The sequence below is a fragment of the Rhinatrema bivittatum genome, chromosome 7, assembly GCF_901001135.1.
Source record: "Rhinatrema bivittatum chromosome 7, aRhiBiv1.1, whole genome shotgun sequence".
In the NCBI taxonomy this organism is placed as follows: Eukaryota; Metazoa; Chordata; class Amphibia; order Gymnophiona; family Rhinatrematidae; genus Rhinatrema; species Rhinatrema bivittatum.
In genome coordinates, this window is record NC_042621.1 from 47,972,367 (window position 1) to 47,994,859 (window position 22,493).

The 22,493-nt window shown below is 46.5% G+C and overlaps 1 protein-coding gene across 3 annotated transcripts in view; it reads right to left on the bottom strand.

Annotated features, from left to right (window-relative positions):
- Positions 1-22,493, bottom strand: part of TCF25 (transcription factor 25) — a 372,469-nt gene that overhangs the window by 125,668 nt on the left and 224,308 nt on the right. For all 3 annotated transcript variants that reach the window (XM_029608348.1, XM_029608345.1, XM_029608346.1), the window contains exon 13: positions 13,264-13,351. In XM_029608348.1, coding sequence (XP_029464208.1) covers positions 13,264-13,351 — 88 coding nt within the window. The remainder of the gene's footprint in view (positions 1-13,263; positions 13,352-22,493) is intronic.

The window sequence follows — 22,493 nt, forward strand, 5'->3', positions numbered from 1 at the left end:
TTTCCTCATTGGAGGCACCGGAAGCATCCATGTGATGATGGTGGGCATTCATGCAAGAGTGTCCATGCACGGAGTTCATTCATTCATTCATTCCCTGTTGTTCCTTGTTCAATATTTTCAGAGTTCTCTTGTGGTTTCCTCGAGTTCTTCAGTTACTTGCTTGTTCCATGTTTATCTTCTCTGCTTTGACAATGATTATACTGAAGGGCTACAGGGTAGGCTCTGTCCTCATATAGGATACCCTTTCAGTTTTGGTCTGTCTCCGCCTGCTGAAAAGGAGGCTCAACCCACGGTCTGGACTGATCCGTGGTACTACAGGAACGAAAATTAACAGGGAAGAACTAATTTTCCTGTCGTCACCGTCCAGAGGAGTCATTTTTCCCAGGTCCTCCTCTGACCCCCGTTCCGGGTAGGGGCAAGCGAGTCGCAAGCGTGTCCGGAGCACAGACGCCAGCCATGTCCGGAAGGGCAGACCCGCCTGAAAGAGAGGAGCCCTGCAACTTAGCGACATGCAGGGACACCTGGAGTTCTAGGCACTTGGCAACTTTCTGGGGAGGCCCTTCAGAATGACCCAAATGAGAAATACCGCTTTGCTGAGTCTGTGCAACCAAAAAGGCTTTGTGCATTAGCAGCACAAAATTCAAAGTGAAGGCATTAGTGCCGGTCCCTTTCCTCCACCAGGAGTTCGGGCTCACCTTCAGAAATGTCCTGGTCTGGATCTAAAGATCTTCAGGACTAGCAGGAACCAGAGATAAGTCAGGAGGGAGATCCCCTCCCCCCATTGCTCTGGCCTGTGCTTCAGCGAAGGAATTCAAAATGGCTGCCCGTTCCCGCGCTGAGCGGGAACTGACTGGCCCGAGCCTCTTGAGGTGATCGTTTTACTGCACATCGGGACTTACTTTGTGGAACTCCCCGTTGCCCGAACAGAGCTACCTTCCCTCCGGAGAGGCACAGAGTGCAGAGGTCTGAACAGGAGAGGCGCAAAGCCGACTCCCCACAGGCAATGCAGTGTGATGGACGTGGCATTGGGGAGGATTGGGGGGGGGGGGGGGGCAGAAGGAAAATTTGCGGCTGTAATGAAGCGTTTGGAGAGCCCGACTGACAAAAATAGGAACTGCCCGGAATCAACCCCAGACCCTTAACCGCCGAGCAGCCGCTGTAGGAAGCAAAAGAAACGCCAGACAGAAAAGGCTGCCTCTTGTTTTTTTTTTTCTTTTTTTTTTTACATATCGGGCCACGGATAAGAAAGGGGGAGAGGGACCGGACCACCGGTAATCCCCCACCAAGGCGCCTTACCTGTCTGGAGCCCCCCGGGGTCACCAACCCCAGCTCCTAAAACCTGCTACCAGGGGGGGTGGTCTCACCAGGACCTGCCTACCCCCTGGGAGGTTATGCTTTTTTGTCCTGCTTGATTCCCTTTTATTATTATTATTTATTTATTTATTTTTTTAAGAGAGACTGCCTTAACCCCAAAATCACGGCAAGACTGCAGGGTTTGCACCACCTACATCTGCTGGAGACAGAAATACTGAGGAGATGCAGGTGGCACACCAGGTTAAGAGGGGTGGCCCTTCATGTTTTTCTCTGTCTCCATCTGCTGGAAGGGAGGCATAACCCACAGTCTGAACTGATCCGGGTACGTTCAGGGAATAATGATTCAAGTACACTAGCCAAAATAAATGGGCAGTAAGCCAAAAACAACTGCTCAAACAGAACAAGAGGCTGTGAAATAAATTGCCGCCCAGTTCTATCTTGGCAGCTAGGCCTGTGGAAATCCTCCTCAATGTAAAGCAGAGTTGCTACCTGTAACAGGTGCTCTCCCAGGACAGCAGGATGTAGTCCTCACATATGGGCGACGTCACTGGATGGAGCCCTATCATGGAAAACTTTTCTGTCAAAGTTTCTAGAATGCATTGGACTAACACTGGCACACTGAGCATGCCCAGCATGCCATGATCCCTGTGTCCACAGGGTCTCCCTTCAGTCTCGTTTGTAGCAAAAAGTGCTGAGCGCAAAAATAAAATAAATTTATTTATTTTTATTTTATTTAGCATTTTTTATATACCGAGGTATAGCAGAGTTGCCTTCCACTCCGGTTTACATTCAAAAACAACTTGTTACATTGAAAGATATTTGAAATTTAAATTTAACAATAATGAGAATGGCATAAATACAGGGTAGATACATGAATAGATGAACAGAGATATCTGAGTTCATCATAAAAGGAGGCATCTGTAGCTTGAATCAGGAGAGATTGTCCAAGGGGGATAGTGAATGTTAGCAGGCTATGGGATTATAATTTAAAGTCATTGAGTGCTGTCCTTAAGAGTTTGGCTGAGTAGCCAGGATTTTAGGTCTTTTTTGAAGGATTTTAAGTTTTCTTGAGCGGTAAGGAAATGAGGTAACGAATTCCATAACTTTGGGCCAATGATGGAGAAGGCTCTGTTTCTGGTGGAGGATAGTTTGGCCTGTGGAAGTGAGGGAAATCACTAGTTGAAGTTTACTAGTTGTTCTTGTTGTCCGTTGAGAGCAATGTATGTGAATGATGTCATCAAAGGCAGTGTAGTCTGCTTTATAGATTGCTTTGTGGAGTATAGAGAGAACTTTGAATTCTATTCTTTTTTCAATTGGGAGCCACTGTAATTGGTTGAGAACAGGTGTAATGTGATCAGATTTTCTTTTACCCGTTAGAACTCTGGCAGCAGCATTCTGAAGTAGCTGCAAGGGTCTCAAAGATGTTTTTGGTAGGCCAATCAATAGGGAATTGCAGTAATCCAAACCGGAAAAGATGAGGGCTTGTAGGACGGTTTTGAAATCATGGGGGTGAAGCAGTGGTTTTAGGTGTTTGATTATTTGTAGTTTGTGAAAGCCTTCTTTTATTCTTGTAGAGATGTGTTTTTTGTAGTTTAGATCAATGTCTAACCAAAATCCCAGGTCTTTAACGCTCTCTTTAAGTTGGATGAGGGTCTTGTCAAAATGGAAGGGTGGTATTGTTTTATGTCCAGGGTTTTTTCTGGCAATTAGTATACATTCGGTTTTGCTCATATTTAAACATAATTTGAGATGAATTAGCATGTTCCTGATTGCATCAAGGTGTGAGGCTGCTTTTGACATAGCATCTTCTATCGAGGAGGAAATTGGAATGAGGATTTGTATATCATCGGCATACATGTAATACGTTATGTCAAGTCTTGATAAGAGATGGCATAAAGGAATAAGGTAGATGTTGAATAAAATGGGTGATAGTGCTGATCCTTTGTAGCGGACCCAACTCTGAGGGGTGGCGGGGGGGGGTTTCGTGAGGATTTCATCCTGCTGTCCTGTGAGAAACACCTGTTACAGGTAAGCAACTCTGTTTTCTCCCAGAACAAGCAGGATGGTAGTCCTCACATATGGGTGATTAGCAAGCTACAGGCTGACTTGTATTACAACAGGCCAATAGACAACTCGTGCGCAGGCACAATATTGGGGTGCTATTGGCAATGATGAGGTAGCCTGACATCACAGCAGGTGGTTGTAGAAGAAGGAGTTGGGGGATTATAGTGGAAGAAAGCATGTCAAGACAGGTTGGCCAAAGGCAGAGTCTTAATAGATTTCCATATGTAAGCAATAGGGGCTGCGAATGTGTGGAGAGAGCTACATGTCGCAGCCCAGGAAATGTCGGCAATTGGTACTGAATGATAATATGGTACCGATGTTGCCATATCAGTTACAGAATGTGCCTTCACTCACCCCTGGAGAGGAAGGCCTGTTTTTTCATAGCAGAATTCGATACAGTCTGCTAGTCAGTTGGAGAGAGTTTGTTTGCCCACTGGAACTCGCAGCTTGTCTTTCTCTAAGAGGAAAAGAGCTGGGTGTATTTTGTATGGAGTGCAGTGTGGTCTAGGTAGAATGCAAGTGCACGGAGAGAAAACAAGATGGCAACCTGAGAGAGGACGCAATTCAGTTTGCTCTGTCTAAGCTTCCGTATTGAATGTATAGCGCTCTCTTTAATAAAAGATGCCGCATAAAAGGAAGGGGAGAATCCGAATATTTCCTCCCCCCCCAAATCAGATATCACCCTAGGGCAACGATTAATATCCGAGTTTGCTACTCTTACACCCGGAACGAGGGTTTCAAGCCCCGCTGGAGAGTCGGGGAGAGGAGACCCGTTCTCACCTGGGGAGTATTTTCTGAGCCCTCCAGACCCCAGAATACCGCAGAGAGCTTCTCATCTGTTTGGCATCGAAGGAGCTGAGTCGCCGGTGGATGATATCACCGGGTAGACTCAGTCAGGAGGCTCAGCCGGCGTTGGAGCAGAAGGGGGAGCAACACCTGGTCAAGCTGTAGCTTCAAGGAGAGGAGTGGATGAAGAAGCCAGCTCCTTGAGGCCAACGGAGGATAGCAGCAGTGCTATTGAACCGGAGGTTTGTCACTTGAGCCCACAGGAGATTGATAAGCCAGCGGTTGTTATCCTGGAAGCACTCTGGGACTTAATAGCAGGTATGGCTTCCAACTCTAACAAACAGGCTAAACACTTAGAAGCTGTAACAAATAAGATTGAAATACTCGAACGTGATCATCGTCAGATTCTTCAGGAACAAGCAAAATCTCTACAGAAAGCTACCGAGGACATTAAGAGTCTTCAAGCCTCAAATACAACCATTATAAATGAATGGGTCTCCTCTTTGAGAAGGCTTGAGTCTATTGAGAATTATTTAAGGCATCTTAATTTAAGATTCCTTAATTTTCCTAGAATAATGGGTGAGTTACCCCTAATAACTTAAGAAATTTGTCCAAGAGACTCTTAAAGTGCCAGTGGAAGAAATTTCCTACAGTGAAGAAGATTTTCTTTCTCTGAAGAGGAATAGCTCTGTTTCAATTTTGCCAATAGTGAAAGGATAGATATTTAAATCTATCCGATTACTTGGAAAACTCTAATGTGGAAATTATAGAAATAGCTGTTCTTTTTGTTTCTTTTTACTAAGAATGTGATGTTAGCAAAATTATCAAATGTTATTTCAAAAATGTAAAATGCTCAGTATCATGGAGGGTTAGTTCGTGTATACCTGGACCTTTCAAAGTTTACACAACAACGTAGAAAGTGTTTCTTGTTAATGTGTTCCGAAACCTTAGCACTAGGGGCTAGCTATATATTATGCTACCCATGTAAATGCATAATCAAACTGTTCGGAAAAATCTATATTTTTTTCAGCCCTGAGCAGTTAAGGACCTTTTTGGACGGGCGAAGGCAATAACCTGTAATTATAGAACTTGGATTGATATAAAAAGTGGGTGTATTTGGAAGCCTTTCAAATAATTATAGATTACCGTAATGTGCTCATCTGAAAAAGTATTTCCTTTTCTCTCCAGGTTTCCTATGAAGTAAGAGATATATATGATTCTTTAGTGGTTTAAAAGGATGCTGTAGCATGTTGTATTTCCTCTGTTAGTATCTTGAATTTTCAAAGCAAATTTGACTTTGTAAAAATAATTAAAATGCATAAATAAACTTTTTTTAAAAGATGCAATTGCACGCTTACAGTCCAAGGTGTGGAAAGTCCTCTCGTCCTGGTGAGAGAGAGGCCTTGGGAAAAATGAGCAGAGTATATTCTGAGTAAGGTGAGAGGCTGCGTCTACCTTGAGAAGAATATTAGGGTGAGTACAGAGGACCAGTCGGTCATGGAGCAACCTAGTGTCGGGTGAGTATGCAACAAGGTCTTGTTACTAACTGACCCTTTTAGCAGAAGTGATGGCTACCGGGAAAGAATTTTCCCATGTTAGAATTTTAAAGTTATAGAAATGCAAGGCTCGAACAGGAATGCATGAGTCTTGTAAGCACTACATGTAGGCCCCATTCTGTAACCACTGATCGTAGAGGAGGCTTAATCTGTAGAGAATTCATGATAAGCCGACTCATAAGGGTTGAGCCATTAATCGGGCAAACCCCTACTCTCAGATGGTACTGTGAATGGAACGGAGGTGTACCTGTGCTGAGGATGTCTGGGGACCAGAATCACAGGGGTATACTAGATAGCCAAAGAGAGATGGAGAGGTGCAGAAGAAAAAAGGGGCTAATACCTTTTTGTCACACCATGTGGTAAATCTTGCCTATTCGAATGGTAAGATTTATGTGTGGAAGGCTGTTGTGAAAGTACCAGTACCTGAGAACAGCAGTGAATCTGTGTTATAAGACTGACCTGTGGGAAGGCAAATTGGTTACTGGAGTGATAGGCTGAGAAGTATGGAGAAGCATACTTATCGAAGCCCAGGACGTGGGTTATGAGAATCACTGGAAACCAGTCCTGTTGTAGCATCACGAGAGTTTTGGCTATGAGCAGTATCAGAAGAGACTCATAGCAAGAGGCCTTTGTTGCAGGGCGAGCAAAGGCATCCATGGTAACGCATTTCGATGCATGTGTAGGGAGTAGAATCTGTCCGCTCTGGTTCGATTCGGACGCAGAGATCAAAGGTTGGTTGACCTTAGCGCTAGAAGGTTTTGCTCGCTACACATGGATTCAGAGACCATTCGTGAGGATGGAGACATCTATGGAGAAGGTCTAGTAGTGCGTTTGGTATGCCTATCACATAAGTGGCCCGTAGAGGCATGGAGTGTGCAAGGGCCCAAGGCTAGAGCTGCGCGGCATCCTGGTAGAGCAGATAAGAGGCTGTGCGTGCTTGTGTGTTGGAAAACCACATTGCCACTATGCTGTCTGTTTGTATTCACAAAGGTTTGTGTCAGAGGCAGTATTTTAAGGCATAAAGGCCTAATGCATGGCTCGAAGCTCCAGGAAGTTGATGTGAAACTCTTCATGGAGCAGAATAGACACATTTTGGGTTGGGAAGATGTGAATTCTCTCTCTTCAACCCTAGGTGAATGCGGACCGTGGCCAGGATCATCTGAGGATTTGGTACTGATCGGTAATATGGATCAGGGACGAAAGCGGTTTGAACAGCTTAGAGCCACTGAAATTTGAAAATCTTACTCATGGCTAGTCTGGCCATATGAGTGATGTGGATAGTGAGGACCCCATGGCCCAGCAATGAAAGAATTGAGGGACTGAGGCTATGTTGCATGCACGCAGAGATGTGGAGAATTGGACAGGATGTCTGCGCGGATGTTGGGCAGGAAGTTCATTGCGACTGTAGTGCCCGGAAACTGCTCCATATGGGATTTATGGTAGTTGAACAGAAATCCCAGGCAAATATAGTAGATTTATAGTGAGTCTTAGAGAACGTAGAGCCCCTTGCTTGGATTGACTCCATATTCGGCAGTCGTCCAGGTAAGGAAAAGCGTGAATGCTGTTCTTCTCGGAGGATGCCTGGAACGCCCTTCCGGAGGAAGGGGTGAAGACCAAAACTGGGAAGGATTTCAAAGGGGCGTGGGATAAATACTGTGGATCCATAAAGTCTAGAGGATGTGAATGAAGAGAAGAGGCATGGGGGTGGCTTGCGGGAATGACGGCTACTACCTGGAGATTTAATATCCTTATTCAATAAACATACACACGGTTAATGCGACTCCAACATTGCTCTATGCTTCAACGGCAAGAGGAAATGTGGAAAAAAGGATTTGCATCCACAAAAAAGCAGGGGAGCCAGGGGAGTAGCTGCTTGTTACGGCGGTTACTATCCAACCCAAATAGCATAGCTCTCTGCTTCAACGGCAGAGGGAATGAAGAAAAGATTATTTATATTCAAACAACCAACAAGGACTGAATTACCTAGTCTGGGTAAACAAGCATGGGAGTAGCTTGCTTATTACGGTGGTTACTACCCCAAACCAATTAGCTAGATACTACACTTAGATGCAGCTCTAGCACTGCTATCTACATCGATGGTGGGGGTGGAAGGGAAATAGAACCAAAAAGTTACTTAAAAGGGACAAGAGTAACAGATAAGTATGAAAAAATAAGTATAAAAGCTTACTGGGCAGACTAGATGGACCATTTGGTCTTCTTCTGCCGTCATGTCATGTTTTTAAGTCTATGTTTCTATGTAGATACGCGGCAGTCACTGTTAGGCATTTGGGGCCAGATTTTCAAAGGGTATGTGCGTTAGATATGTGCGTACCCCCCGAAAACCTGCCCGAAGTTCCCCCTGCACGCACCGAGCCTATGTTGAGTAGGTTCGGCGGTGCACGCAAGTCCCAGGGGCTTTCCTGGCGGGGCGTGTCGCGGCGGCGCGTCTTTTGGGGCGGGGCCGCGGGCGTGGTTCCAACCCGGGGGCGTTTCGGGGGCATGGTCGAGGCCTCCGAAATGGTTCCCCGGGCCTGGGAATTGCGCGCTGGGGCTGGCTACCTCGGGCAGGCGTAACTTGTGCAACAAAGGTGGGGGGGGGGGGGTTTAGGTAGGGCTGGAGGGGTGGGTAAGGTAGGGGAAGGGAGGGGAAGGTGCGGGGGGGGTGGTGGTGGAGGGAACGGAGGCAGGCTGCGCGGCTCGGCGCGCGCAGGCTGCCGATTTTGCACAGCCTTGCTCACGCCGATCCCGGATTTTAACGGCTATGCGCGTACCTATTAAAATCCTGCGTACTCTTGTCTGCGCTTGGTGCGCGAACAAAAGTACACGTGTGCGCAAATTTGTAAAATCTACCCCTTGGTGAATACACAAGTTGTCGAATTTAGATCGAACAGTAGAACTTGGTATTGAAAATGTTGACTCACTATGAAGCGTAAAGAAAGACCAGAGGGTAGAGGCAACCCACTTACTGTAGTAAGGGAAGAATGGTGCCGAGAGACACGATTCTGAACTTTTCCTTTCTGAAGAAAATTGTTGAGATTCTGAGGTGCAGGATGGGTGGAGATCGCCTGCTTTCCGCTGAAAAAAGGGAATAGCAGGATAAAAATCCTCCACATTGTCGTGCCTGGGGAACGGTGCCCCGAGCCCCTGGTCCTCAGTTGGATGGCCGCTCTGTTGCCTGACAAGGTTGAAGAATCCAGGAGTCTGCCTGACTGGCAGAGCTGTATAATCTGGATATCAGTTAGTCTCAGGCAAGAGCATGAGTGGTAAAAGGTCTTTCTAGTATCTCTCTCACTGCTGTGCAAGAAACATAGAGAGCTGTCGCAGGTTTCATGGTGGACTTGCAATTGAGGCACTGTCTGCTGGACCTTTTGCATGGCAGATCAGCTAGCTTATCCTGGGACTCCGGGCCTTAAATCAGAGGCTGGAAGCCAGGTACTATCGAGTAGAGTCCCATTACTGGCAACGGGAGGACATCTTGAAGCAATCCTGTGTTGCTGGCAGAGAGGTTCCCTTGGTGTTGTGTCAAACATAGTTGGTATATAGCAACATGTGACACCCATATGGTTCTTGGAAGATGCGACGACTTAGAAACTTCTGAGAACATCTGGCTTGTTTCGGTGACCAGGTCTTGATGGGATCGGAGCTGTTGCCTTCGTGGGATAGAGGTTCAGGATGAGTCGGTGCAATGACTTAAGGCTGTCGTTGGTAGGTGCCACAACGGTGGAAATATCGATGGCTCTGGTATTAGTAGGTTTCGGGAGGCATCGAGGACAGCCTGAGGGATGTAAATGTCCGGCTCCACTCTGTAAGCTGGTATGGTAGCGCAGCTACAGAGGAGACAGGCTAGGCGTTACTGGCGCTTCCACATTATTTTGTGGTGGCTCAGTACCTGACACAGATATTGGTGGGGAACGCCTCGGCACCTCAGGTGCAGAGGAGCACAGGACTTGTGTACCCGGGCCCGCTTTGCCACTGGCTCAATGGACATTGATGCCAGTGCAGTATAAGTGCCGGCACCGAACGTGGAAACCCATGTCGGTGCTGGCTTTATCCCTCGGAGCTCGGCCCGGTCATTCTCCAGCACCGAGGAACTGCCAACGAAGTCCGGAACAGTGTGGGTGGCAGTAGCGATGTCTCCCTCGGCGCTCGGCCATTCTCCAGCACAGAGTAATATAACACCTATGCCCTGGATGGCATTGGTGGCGGACAGTGACTATGATTCCCACGGTGCTCGGCCCGGTCCTTTCCCCAGCGCCGAGATGGATGTCCTCGCTGTCTTGGATGCGTTTGGTGACGGACTGTCACCGTGCCTTCACTGCTCTTGACACTGTTTATCGCCAAAGGATTAAATAGTGCTCTGGTTTAGAACACGGAGTATGAAGTGTTGTTTGTTTAGTCGAGGGCATTGATTCAGGTGCTTCGGTAGTATTGATGGAATCGACGTGGCATCTATGAAATGGATGGCCCATTGACGGCATCGATGGGGGCATGGACAGTAACAAAGGAGGCATAGACGGCATGGATGGAGGCGTGGGACGGCCCTAGCGGCAATGATAACCTTGGACGTCCCTATCCCTCTAGCCCCGATGAACCCGGTGGAGGATCGCAGTAAGGACACCTTGCAGGTATCGTGGGGCTGACCGAGGGGTAGTAACCCGGGGGAACTGTTAGTGAGGTGACAGGAAACCGACCGAAAAACAGGGCATAGTACTCACTGAGCGTCGATGAAATGTACGCAAAGGGAGACCTGTGTAGGGAAAAATTATTTGTGAAGTAAAACTTCAAGCATTCCCGTGAGGAAAAGTTGTGAGAAATCTCTCACAGACCTCCTGAACGCGAGACAAACTGCATCGCGGAAAAAAGAAGACTGAAGGGAGGACCCATGTGGACACAGGGATCATGGCATGCTGGGTATGCTCAGTGTGCCAGTGTGTCAAAGCTTTCTAGAAACTTTGACAGAAACGTTTTCCGTGATAGGGCTCAGTCTAGTGACGTCACCCATATGTGAGGACTACCATCCTGCTTGTCCTGGGAGAAAATGACTATTCAGACATTCCTTTTATCCGCTTCCCATACATAACGATTGTGACTGTGCTGCCATCTTTCCCAGGCCTGCTGCTGAGAGAACGACACCCACAGGCAAGTGCCCACATGCAAGATCTGGAACAGGAAATGTCGGGTCCTACTTTTCCTCTAATCCAGCTTCATGTGTTTCATTTTTAAAATGAAAAGAACTGCGACAAATTCTTTCAATACGTCACCAGCCTTATTACTTCTCCCGATTGCAGAAACCCTGACAAGGATGATGGAATAAAATGTGAGAAGTTAGCCTCTTACTTCCGCACTAAAATTGAGACCATTTTGGCACGCTTCACTCCAGCCCCTGTTACCGCTACCCAAGGGACACCCAACAACACACCCAACGACTATACCACTCACACCCCACATGCCATTTCTTCTACACTAACTACAAACTCCACAACCACACTCTCGAACTTTGAGAATACCTCCACATTAGAAATAGAAACTACACTCAAAAAAATCAAACCAGCCTTTCATCCATCAGACAATATGCCTACTAAAACACTCCTCACAATTCCCACTACAATAGCTAGACCAATAGCAAACATTTTAAACAAATCTATTACTCTTGGCCAGGTCCCAGCGCAGCTCAAACATGCTATAATAAAACCATCCCCTTAAAAACCGGACCCTAGACCCCACAGAACCAGCAAACTATCGCCCAGTATCGAACCTCCCCTTCCTCTCCAAAATAATTGAAAAAATCATCAACAGGCAGCTCACAGAATATTTAGAGGAGCACAATATACTCTCCACCTTCCAGTATGGTTTCAGCAAACACCATAGCACAGAAACACCACTCGTTTCCCTTTCTGAAACCATACTTAGAGCCCTGGACAAAGGACAATCCTACATTCTTACACTACTGATATCTCCGCTGCGTTTGACACAGTCAATCACAACACACTCATCAGGCGCCCTCAAGGGAATTGGCATCGCTGGCACTGCTCTACTCTGGTTTCAGTCATACCTTAGCGATAGGAGCTATAGTGTAAAAATTGGTCGCAACGAATCCAAACCAGTAAAGCTGTCACAAGGAGTACCACAAGGCTCTTCCCTCTCTTCAACCCTTTTTAATATCTACCTCTTCCCCCTCTGCCAACTTCTCTCAAAACTGGGTTTCCCGCACTTCATATACGCGGATGACGTACAGATACTTATTCCCAATAACTGAATCTATCCCAAATGCGATGAAAACCTGGAAACTCCGCGCTTTCAGAAATAAATAAGCTTCTCACTGACAATTTCCTGGCACTTAACACTAACAAAACAGAGCTACTCAGTCTCCCCTCAAAACAATCCCACCCACTATCCCTCTCCCCCCCTCACAACCTGGATGCCCTACATCACCACTGGTCCGCAGCCTTGGCATAATGATAGACAACCATTTTAATCTAAAAAAATTCATTGCTGCCACTATAAAAAGCGGATTCTTCAAACTCCACACACTGAAGAGAATCAAACCCCTTCTACACCCTTACGACTTCCACACAGTACTACAAGCCATGATTTTGTCCAAGCTTGACTACTGTAACACCATCCTGCTAGGCCTACCAAAAAATACCTTACAACCTCTACAAATGCTGCAAAACGCGGCAGCCCGCATTCTCTCTAACACTCACAGGCATGATCACATTACCCCTGTTCTCCAGTCCGTTCACTGGCTCCCAGTAGCCTCTAGGATAATATATAAATCCCTCACCCTCATACACAAAGCAATCCATAACCAAAACATGCAATGTTTTGGTTATGGACACCCTCTCCCAACTTACTAAGCATGTCACCACTAGAGAGTGCTCCATTCATCATAGCAGGAACTACCCATTGGACAAAATGCCCCCCTCACCTACGCCAGGTACCATGCCATAAGAAATTCAAACAGAATCTTAAAACCTGGCTATTCAAAATAGCATACCCTGACTGACTCAATGGCTTCCTGATTTCACCCTTTTACCACACTGATTTCCAAACCCCCCTCACGTCCCCCCCGCTCGCGTCCTCCCCTCCCCGCCCCTTCTTTCCCTTGGGTCCCGCCTCCGCCGTTCCTATAATTTCGCTGGTGTACCTCACCACGGCATATTCTCCTCTGCCCTGCACTAACTCATGTCATATGGGGTTAACTCCACTAGTTGAGCTCTGAATTTTTACCACATATTGATTCCCCTTGTTGAACTCCAATTTCATAACCAAAATATTTATCCTATCCCTGTTTTCCTATTTTTAAAATGTCCATGTTAGTCCAATCTCTGTTAGATATGAAACTTATTGTAAAGCCTGTTGCTATGTTATGTTACACTGTTAAACCGAGGTGATGGTTGCTAACGTGCCGCGGTATATAAAAACCCTTAAATAAATAAATAAATAAATAAATAAATAAATAAATAAATAATAAGCGAGAGCGAAGTCCCAAGAAGTTGAGTCTCTAAGTACTGCCCTTAGCTTTGCAATAGTGGGATTTTACCTTATCTGAGCTATCGGCCCAAAGAAGGAATGGGATGAGACCGTTGAATCTGGCTGTACTCCACAGCGATCCAGCAAAGGCATGAGGACTGGAAGAGAAACGATTGTATCAGAATATCAGCAGTGTCCACATCTGACAATCTTTCAACATCTGTCCTGTGTGCACAGAGCTGACCCAAGTGGAGTGCAGGGGTAAATCAAATTATGCGGGACCCCCTCACCAATCTTCACTCCCTCCCTGCATTTTCTCTATTCCTCTGCTGGTTTCAGTCAAATCTGAACTGTTCGGGGCCCTATAATCTTGTGGGATCCACAAGCCTGTGCAGTTCAGGATCAGACTAACCGCTTTCAGAGGATGCAGCAAGCACAGGCAGGAGTGCTGCTTTCCTTCTGCTGGTGGGAGGGTACAGCATCAAAGTGTATGAACCAGGGCAGTCCCCCCAATTCATCCCCCACCAACAGGGGATGACCCTGTATGTATGACAGTATACACAATGCAAATAAACACTGGGGCGAAATGGAGATTTTTGCACCTGTTGAGATTTCTCACATTTCCCGTTAGACCTCCTTTCCTTTGCAATCCTTGAACTGACAGGCCTTGGCAGCCTAATGTCTGTTGTGCTCTGCAGTTTCTTGTACCTAGGACTTAACAGCTTAACTTGCCTTTATTACCTCAAATTGCAGTCTTCTCCACTTTTTCTGTGGACAAGCAGACATCAACCATTACTGATGGGTTAAGTCATCCAATTGCATGGGAACCGGACCTGATCTGTGCCGAGTCTTCTAGAAGTTTTCCTGCACATGCGCAGTAGGCTGGCACCAATAGCCTTTGCAAGGTCTCCTCCCATCGTTGGGTCTGTTCTGTCTCCAAATTATGTCTAATGAAACACCACTCCTGCAAGGCTATTTTGCTCTTTTCTTCTCTGCCAAAGCTGTGATCAGGAAAATGTTCTTCGAGATCTCCACGATGTCTGCCTGCTTTGCTTGAATCCTCACCTGACTCCTCTAACTGCAAGACATCACAAGTGGCAAGATGGGAGATTATCTCCACATCGTCAACACAAGACAAGGCGTTCTAAGAACCATGTTTCGAGGGTCCCCCCAATTTTGTCCCCAGCTGCTGGCTCGCAGTCATGAAATGCTTATTAACCTGAAAGCCCCCTCGCCCTCTTCTTCTAGATCAGGGCATCTCAGTTTTGTTTTGGACTGCCTCACTTCATCTCCCTTCAAACCCTTGGATGCTGTCTGCCCCCACCTACTGGCGTGGAAAGTTTGCCTCTCTCCATGCAGTCATATCAGCGTGCAGGATTAGTGAAACTTCATGCCCTGGTGGTCTACCCCATTTTGTTTTCCCCAGACAAGGGGTTGTTCGAACTCAAAAGTTCCTTAAGTTTTGTTTCCTATAGTTCTACTTCCAGCAGTCCATCACACTTCCCACCTTCTTCCCACCTCATCATGCAACTAAGAAGGCCGAGAGAGCTGCATAATTTGGACTGCATTCATGCCCTCCACATTTATCTCCAGCGTACCTAGGCCACTCACCAGTGTTCTCAACTGTTTGTGGCTTATGACCTTAACTACACCGGTTTTCCAGTCCTCAGAAAACCATTTCTTGCTGGCTTACTTCTTGCATCCAGTTCTGCTATTCTTCTTTTGCTGCCTCTTCTCCTGGCCATGTCACAGTGCATCATATCTGTGCTTGTGTCGGTTGCTTTCCTAAATGCTACCCCTCTCCTTGACATTTGTAAGGCAGCTACATGGTCCTCTATCTACAACTTTTCCCATCATTACTGTCTCGACTGGAATTCTGCTTCTGACTCCCGCTTTGGCTCTGCTTCCTTCATACTCTCTCCTGAGTTTGTCTTCTCTCAGCTAGGGAGTCCCATAATGTGACTGATGTCCCATTTGTCCGTTGTAAAAAGCCAAAGTTGCCTTCCTCTAACAGGTATTTTCCGTGGACAGTGAGACAGTCAGCCACTCGTTTCCCGCCCTCCTTCCCTAAAGTGTGCTTCTTCTAGTTAAGCTTGTTGCCTATTTGGTGGTTTGTTTCTGTTTCTTGTTCTCAGCTATTCCAACGATTGAAATGGAAGAAGTAGAAAGTGTTTTAATGGCTATTAGTGCCAACCTACTGTGCACGTGTGGGAAGCTTTTAGAGATTCAGCTACAGATCAGGCCCAACTCAATGCCATCGGATGATGTAAACTCAAAAATGAAATTTAGTTTCTTACCTGATAATTTTCTTTTCTGTAGTACCACAAATCAGTCCAGAATCCTGGGTTTTACCCGCCCCCAGCAGATGGAGACAGAAGTTTTCAAAACAAAACTCTGCCTTATATAGGATGGTGCCACCTAAAATCCGGCAGTATTACTCAATGTCAAAGCAGAATGGCTCTCAAAAAACCACTACAACTATGTATAATAACCCTTCAACAAGAAAAAGAAATAACTGGTTCACTTAACCCTCCTAGGAACTGAACCTGTAGAACCACTTGAGGACAGTTAATCCAATTTCTGCAGATCTGAAAACAAATCAATCAATAACTGAGCGGACTCTCCCTTCCTTCCATGCGTTCCCTGGGTGGGACTCTGGACTGATCCGTGGTACTACAGGAATGAAAATTATCAGGTAAGAAACTAATTTTCCTTTCCCTGAATGTACCCGGATCAGTCCAGACTCCTGGGATGTACCAGAGCTTTCTTACCTGGGATGGGATCTGGAGAGGCCCACTCTAAACACTGCTTTCTCCAAAAACCTCCTTCACCCGGTGCCTGAACATCCAGTCTGTATTGTCTGGCAAAGGTATGCAAAGAGTTCCAAGTCGCTGCCCTGCAGATCTCCTGCGGTGGGACCATTTGACACTCCGCCCAAGAAGCTGCCTGCGAACGGGTAGAATGAGCCAGAAGACCAAACGGTACAGGCTTACCACGCAGTAGTAAATATGCCGAGCCTATAGCCTCTTTCAACCAGCGCAAAATCGTAGCTTTAGATGCCATATTTCCACATTTCGGACCAGTCCACAGCACAAAAAGATGGTCCGTCACATAAACGCGTTAGTAACTTCCAGATAACGCAACAACGCCTGATGAACATCCAGCTTCCGTAAATCTTTAGACAGAGTCTGACCGGTCCAAAACAGGAAACGAAGGAAGCTCCACTGACTGATTCACGTGAAAAGCAGACATCACCTTCGGAAGAAAGGAAGGAACCGTCCGCAAGGACACACCAGAATCCAAATTCTCAGAAACAGCTCCCTACAGGATAGAGCCTGGAGCTCAGATACCCTGCGAGCAGATTGTGATAGCAATAAGGAAAATCACCTTTAACGTGGAGATCCTTTATGTAGCCGTTTTCAGAGGCTCAAAGGGCGCCGTACACAGAGCTGAGAGAACCAAGTTCAGATTCAAGAAGGACAAGGGTGCCTGATCTAGGGACATAAATGCTTTGCCCCCCTTTAGGAAATGAGCCACATTGGGGTGAGCAGAACAACACCACACCTTGAATGGAACCACGCAAACAACCAAGAGCTGCCACCTGAACCCTCAGGGAACTACACGATAAGCCCTTGGCGAATCCGGATTATAAGAAACCTAAAATATCCAACACCGAAGACCGAGTAGGAACAATTGCCCGGTGCACGCACCAAGATTCAAAGATCCTTCACACGCACACATACGCCAGGTTGGTGGATGTTTATGCGACCGGAGAAGTGTTGCCACCACAGCGTTCGAATACCCTTTGCTCCTCAGGCGGCACCTCTCAAAGCCTTGCCACTAGAGAAAAGCGATCAACCTCTTCCAAACACATGAGGCCCTTGATGGAGAAGGTCCGGGAGCAGTGGCAACTGCAGGGGACCTGCCACTGCCAGATTGACCAGGTCCGCAAACCAAGGTCATCTCGGCCACTCTGGAGCTACGAGGATGACGTCTGCTGGGTGTATCTCCACTCTCCTGAGCACTTTGCCTATCAGCGGCCAAGGAGGGAAGACGTACAGCAGCCGGTCGGCCAGCGCAAGCACCAGGGCATCTACCCCTTCTGCTCCTGCTTCTCTGCGGCGACCGAAGCACAGAGCCTTGGCGTTCTGAAACATTGCCATGAGATCCAGGTGGGGTACGCCCCACATGTCGCATATGAGCTGGAAAGCTTCGTCTGCAAGTTCCTATTCCCCGGGATCGAGGGGGTGCCGACTGAGAAAGTCCGCCTGAACGTTGTCGACTCCTGCTATGGAGGCGCTGCAATACTTACTAAATGCTTCTCCGCCCAGCTGATCAGCTGCCGGGCTTCCGTGGCCACTGGCTGGCTCTTGGTTCCCCCTTTGGTGATTGATATAAGCCACCGTGGTCGCATTGTTGGAAAGGATTCTGACCGTCTTCCCTGGAGGAGAGGGCAGAAAGCTTGCAATGCTAACCACACTGCCCTGGTTTCCAGACGATTGATCGACCACTGAGATTCTTCCTTGGATCATTATCCCTGCACAGACTTCTTCAGGCAAACCGCTTCCCAACCAGAGAGGCTGGTGTCCGTGGTCACCACTGTCCATTCGGGCACCTCCAGGGGAACTCCTCGGGATAAGTTGTCCGAGATAAGCTACCAATCGAGAATGGAGCGCACCATATCTGTAAGAGGGAGAGGTAAATGAAACTGTTCAGAGACTGGATTCCAACGCGAAAGCAGCGCTGACTGTAAAGGACGCATATGAGCAAAGGCCCAGGGCACCAGCTCCAGGGTGGAAGTCATGGAGCAGAGAACCCACAAATAATCCCGCACTCTGGGGAGACAGTTGGCCGATAAGTCCCTCACTTGTCCTTGTAGCTTGACAATTTGGTCCGAGGTAAGGAACACTCTCCCCTGTTGAGTGTCGAATAGAGCTCCTAAAAACTCCAAAGACTGGGTGGGCACTAGTCGGCTCTTGGCTAAGTTAATCACCCAACCAGTGATCGCAGGAGTTGAAGCACTTTGCGAATTGCCAACTGGCCAGGCGACTTAGACTTTGCCCCGAATTAGCCAGTCGTCCAGGTATGGATGCACCAGGAAACCCTCTCTGCGCAGATCAGCCGCCACCACAACCAATTACCTTGGTAAACATTCTGGGCACGGTGGCAAGACTGAAGGGCAAAGCTCAAAACTGAAAATGACGATCCATCACCGAGAACCTCAGAAACTTCTGGTGGTTGGCCTATGTGAAGATACGCTTCCATTAGGTCCAGTGACGCCAGAAACTCTACTTTTCTTACCGAGGCAATGACTGACCGTAACGACTCCATGCAAAACGTGGCAACCTGAGGTAGCGTTTACGCACTTCAAATCCAGAATGGGTTGGAAGGACCCCTCTTTTTTGGGGACTATGAAGTAAATGGAATAATGCCCTTTTTGCTGCTCTGCCTGAGGAACTGGGGTGATGGCGCAGAGTTGCAGAAGGCGTTGCAAGGTATCTTGCAACTGCCTGTCGTTTCTCTTCATAACCGCATGGGGAGACCAGAAACCGGTCCGGAAGGTGGTGTGCAAAATTTTAAAGGGTATAGCCTTGATTTATCACAGTAAGGACCTACTGGTCTGACGTCACCTTGACCCATTCCTCATAAAACAGGGACAACTCTGCCCCCGACAGCTGGAACCGAGGAAAGGGTCGGAGTCCCTTCATTGGGAAGACTTGGCCCCAGATGTGGACTGGGTAGCCCCAGTTCTGCCAAACCGTTGGCCACGAAAGGGCTGAGACCAGGACTGTTGGATGCTTACTGAAAGGAAGAAGCTGGTGCTCTGGATGGACGAAATCTCCGATTCCCTCTGAATCAAGACAGTGAAGAAAAGGAGCCCCTCCACTTGGGTCTATCCCTCTGGCAGTCTGTGAACCTTATTCTCCCCCAGGGATTGAATCATATCCTCGAGGTCCTTGCCAAAAGGCAATTTACCCTTGAAAGGCAACGACCCCAGCTGAGCCTTGGAGGAAATATCCGCCAACCAGTTTCTTAACCGAGACTGCCGACACCATGGATCTGGCCGAAGTCCGTAACAGATCATAAAGTGCATCCGCACTATAAGCGATCGAAGCTTCCAGACGCCATGCTTGCTGAGCTTCTGCATCGGAAAAGACCAACATTAGCCTGTAACTGCTGAACCCAGCGAAGGCCAGCTCGCAAGGCAAAATTGTTGCACATAGCTGCCCGCACTCCCAGTGCAGAGACTCCAAAATTTCTTGAGCTGCAGCTCCAACTTTCTATCCTGCAGGTCCTTCAGGGCTGTAGCACCCGTAACCGGGATTGTGGACTTTTTGGTGACTGCGGGACACCACCACGCCCACCTTGGGCGCCCGCAGTATGTCAATTGCTTCCTCCGGAAGAGGATATAGCTTATCTATAGCCTTGCTAACTTTTCAATCCCGGATCCGGGGTATCCCATTCTCTATACAGCAAGTCCGTGGCAGAAAAATGAAAGGAAAGGAAGGAGCCGGGCCCCTCAGACCAAACAACACTGGGTCCATGGCCCCTAGCCTGGACTCCTCTGGTGGCCCCATCTATGCCTAGCTCTCCGAGTATGGCAGGTTAAGCAGAGCCAACTCCTCCCTCCTAAAACAGTCGGACCACCTTAGGGTCATCTCCTTCCACAATGTGAGAGCCTCATGCTGGATCCTGTGGATGTTGATTAGGGTCTGTAGAAACAGATCGGAAACCGCTCCAATATTGCAAGTAGCGACCAAAGAAGTGGATCAGTAAAAAACACCAGGGATTCTTTATATCACAATCTTTACAAACTTGCCCGACTCAGGCTGAGTTTTGCTCATGCGTGAGCTGCTTCAGGGGTGAGAATGGAATCGCTTGTGTCAGAGGTTGGCAAATTATAAAACCAGTATTGCATGAAACATGTTCTTTATCTCAACTTACTCCCACCTAAACAACATGGGGCAAAATCGAGAAAAATACCGGGTTCATTTTCACCTTCTGGCTAAACCAGCTGTTATGTTGCCATAAATACGGATAAATAGAACCCGTTAAACTCTCACTGTTACTATCCCTATTATTTAAAAAAAACAAAAAAAAAAACCACAAACAACTAATTTCCCCACCACTAAATTTTCAAGCTCATTTTGACCCTTATTTAGTTATATAGCGATAGTAACGTGAGAGTTAACAGGTTCTATTTATCCGTATTTATGGCAACATAACAGCTGGTTTAGCCGGAAGACAAAAATGAACACGGTATTTTTCTTGATTTTGCCCATGTTGTTTAGGGGGAGTAAGTCGAGATAAAGAACATGTTCGTGCAATACTGGTTTTTATAATTAAAGACAGCTTGAATTATAGTTATGTATTCACAACATTATATGTAATTTGTTTTTTATGATCGGGTTTGGTGTGGTTTTATGGGGTTAGGGGTGGTTGTTAAAGTGGTGGGGATGATTAAGTAATGTAGTTAACACTGTAGAGGACTATATTGTGAGCATAGTCAGTAATGGATTGTGTAAGCATATAACATTATCTAGTGTTCAATGTTTTTTTATTAGATACAGTTCATACTGAGATTGCAGTGTTCCATGTATAGCTGATGGTTCTGTTTGAAAATTAAAGTTCCCCTGAAGAAGCTGTTATAGGCGAAACGAAGCCTTGTTGGGATATGCAAAATAAGCGAAACGCCATCATTGGATACAATGGGCGACAGACAGGGACAAGCGGGAAATGAGTTATGCCATTTAAATCATATAGTGTGATATCAAGAGATGAAAAACTATAGTTGGGCATAACAGCTCTTTTTTCAGTACTGTATTGTAACATTAAATATTAGATTAACATTATATAAAGTGTAATGTGTTTTACATGAACAAGTATAACCATTTTGTGTTGTATTGTGCTTCAATATACAGGGCTGTGCTCTAGTATAAAGGGCGATTATATTTAGTGATAGCAAGAGATTAGTCAGGGTAGAGAGATGAACAGTGGTTTTTAGGTTTAGGAATTGTGTATTCCAAATAAAAATTTTATACAAGGATCTTTAATATGTATGTAAACAAAATATTTTTATAAAAGATTTTTTCAATAAATATGAATTTTTAATTTTCAATATCTGTGTATCAAAATATTATAAGTGAATACAGATTGCTTTTTTCCTTTCCCCCCTTTATTAAGGGTGTTTTGTGGTGTTGTATATATCATGAGGCATAAATAAATAAATATATATAAATAAAAGATAGTATCATTTTAGGGTGGGGCACTAGGCAGGGGTTGCTCCTTGATACATTAATACAAACAGAACCTGTGGGACATTATATGAAGCTCTTATACCTTGCAGAATCTTGCCTTCTAGCCCAAAGGCTTGCAGAGTTTGGAACATTAAAGCCCCATTCCAGCCTATCAAAGGTCTTGGCTGCTCAACAAAACAGATTGTATTAGTTGATGACAACTCCACACTACAGATGCTAAAATTCTCTGGAGATTAGTCATTTATATATATGAAAATTTGTTTCTTACCTACTAATTTTCATTCCTGTAATACCACAGATCAGTCCAGAAAGTGGGTTGGGTATCCCTACCTGCAGGTGCAATCAGAGAACAATTAGAACTTTGGGCATGCTACATAACGAGAGTGCCACCTGCAGTCACTCAGTATTGACCTGTACCCAAGCCCATGCTAACAGAACTAAATAACGAAGGGTAGCACTCAACCAATTTCCAGACTACAACTTTGCCGCTGGCAAAACCAGACCCGAACAACTGCTTAAAAACTGCTCCATGAATCATATCTGCAAAAAAGGAGCTTTCAACAATAAAAACTTAAACAGGTTCTGACCAAGACAGTCTTTCGGTATCTGAAGAAAGGGGTGGGCCTCTGGACTGATCTGTGGTATTACAGAAACGAAAATTAGCAGGTAAGAACCAATTTTTATTTCCTGAACATACCCAGATCAGTCCAGAAAAGTGGGGCGTACCCAAGGGCGGGAACCCGAAAGACCCACACGAAGCACATTCTCCCTGAAGGACGGTTCATCAGAAGCCTCTTAACGTCCAATCGGTAGTGTTTCGTAAAAGGTGAATAGACGACCACACCGCCGCCCTACAGATCTCCTGAGGCGACAGTAAACTGTTCACTCTGCCCAGGAGGTAGCCTGAGCCCTAGTGGAATGAGCTCTGAGACCCAAAGGCACCCTGACGCCCTAGGGCTATGTATGCCACGCAAATGGCTTCCTTAATCCACCGAGATATGGTCGCCTTTGACGCTTTGCCCCCCTTCTTTGGGCCACCAAA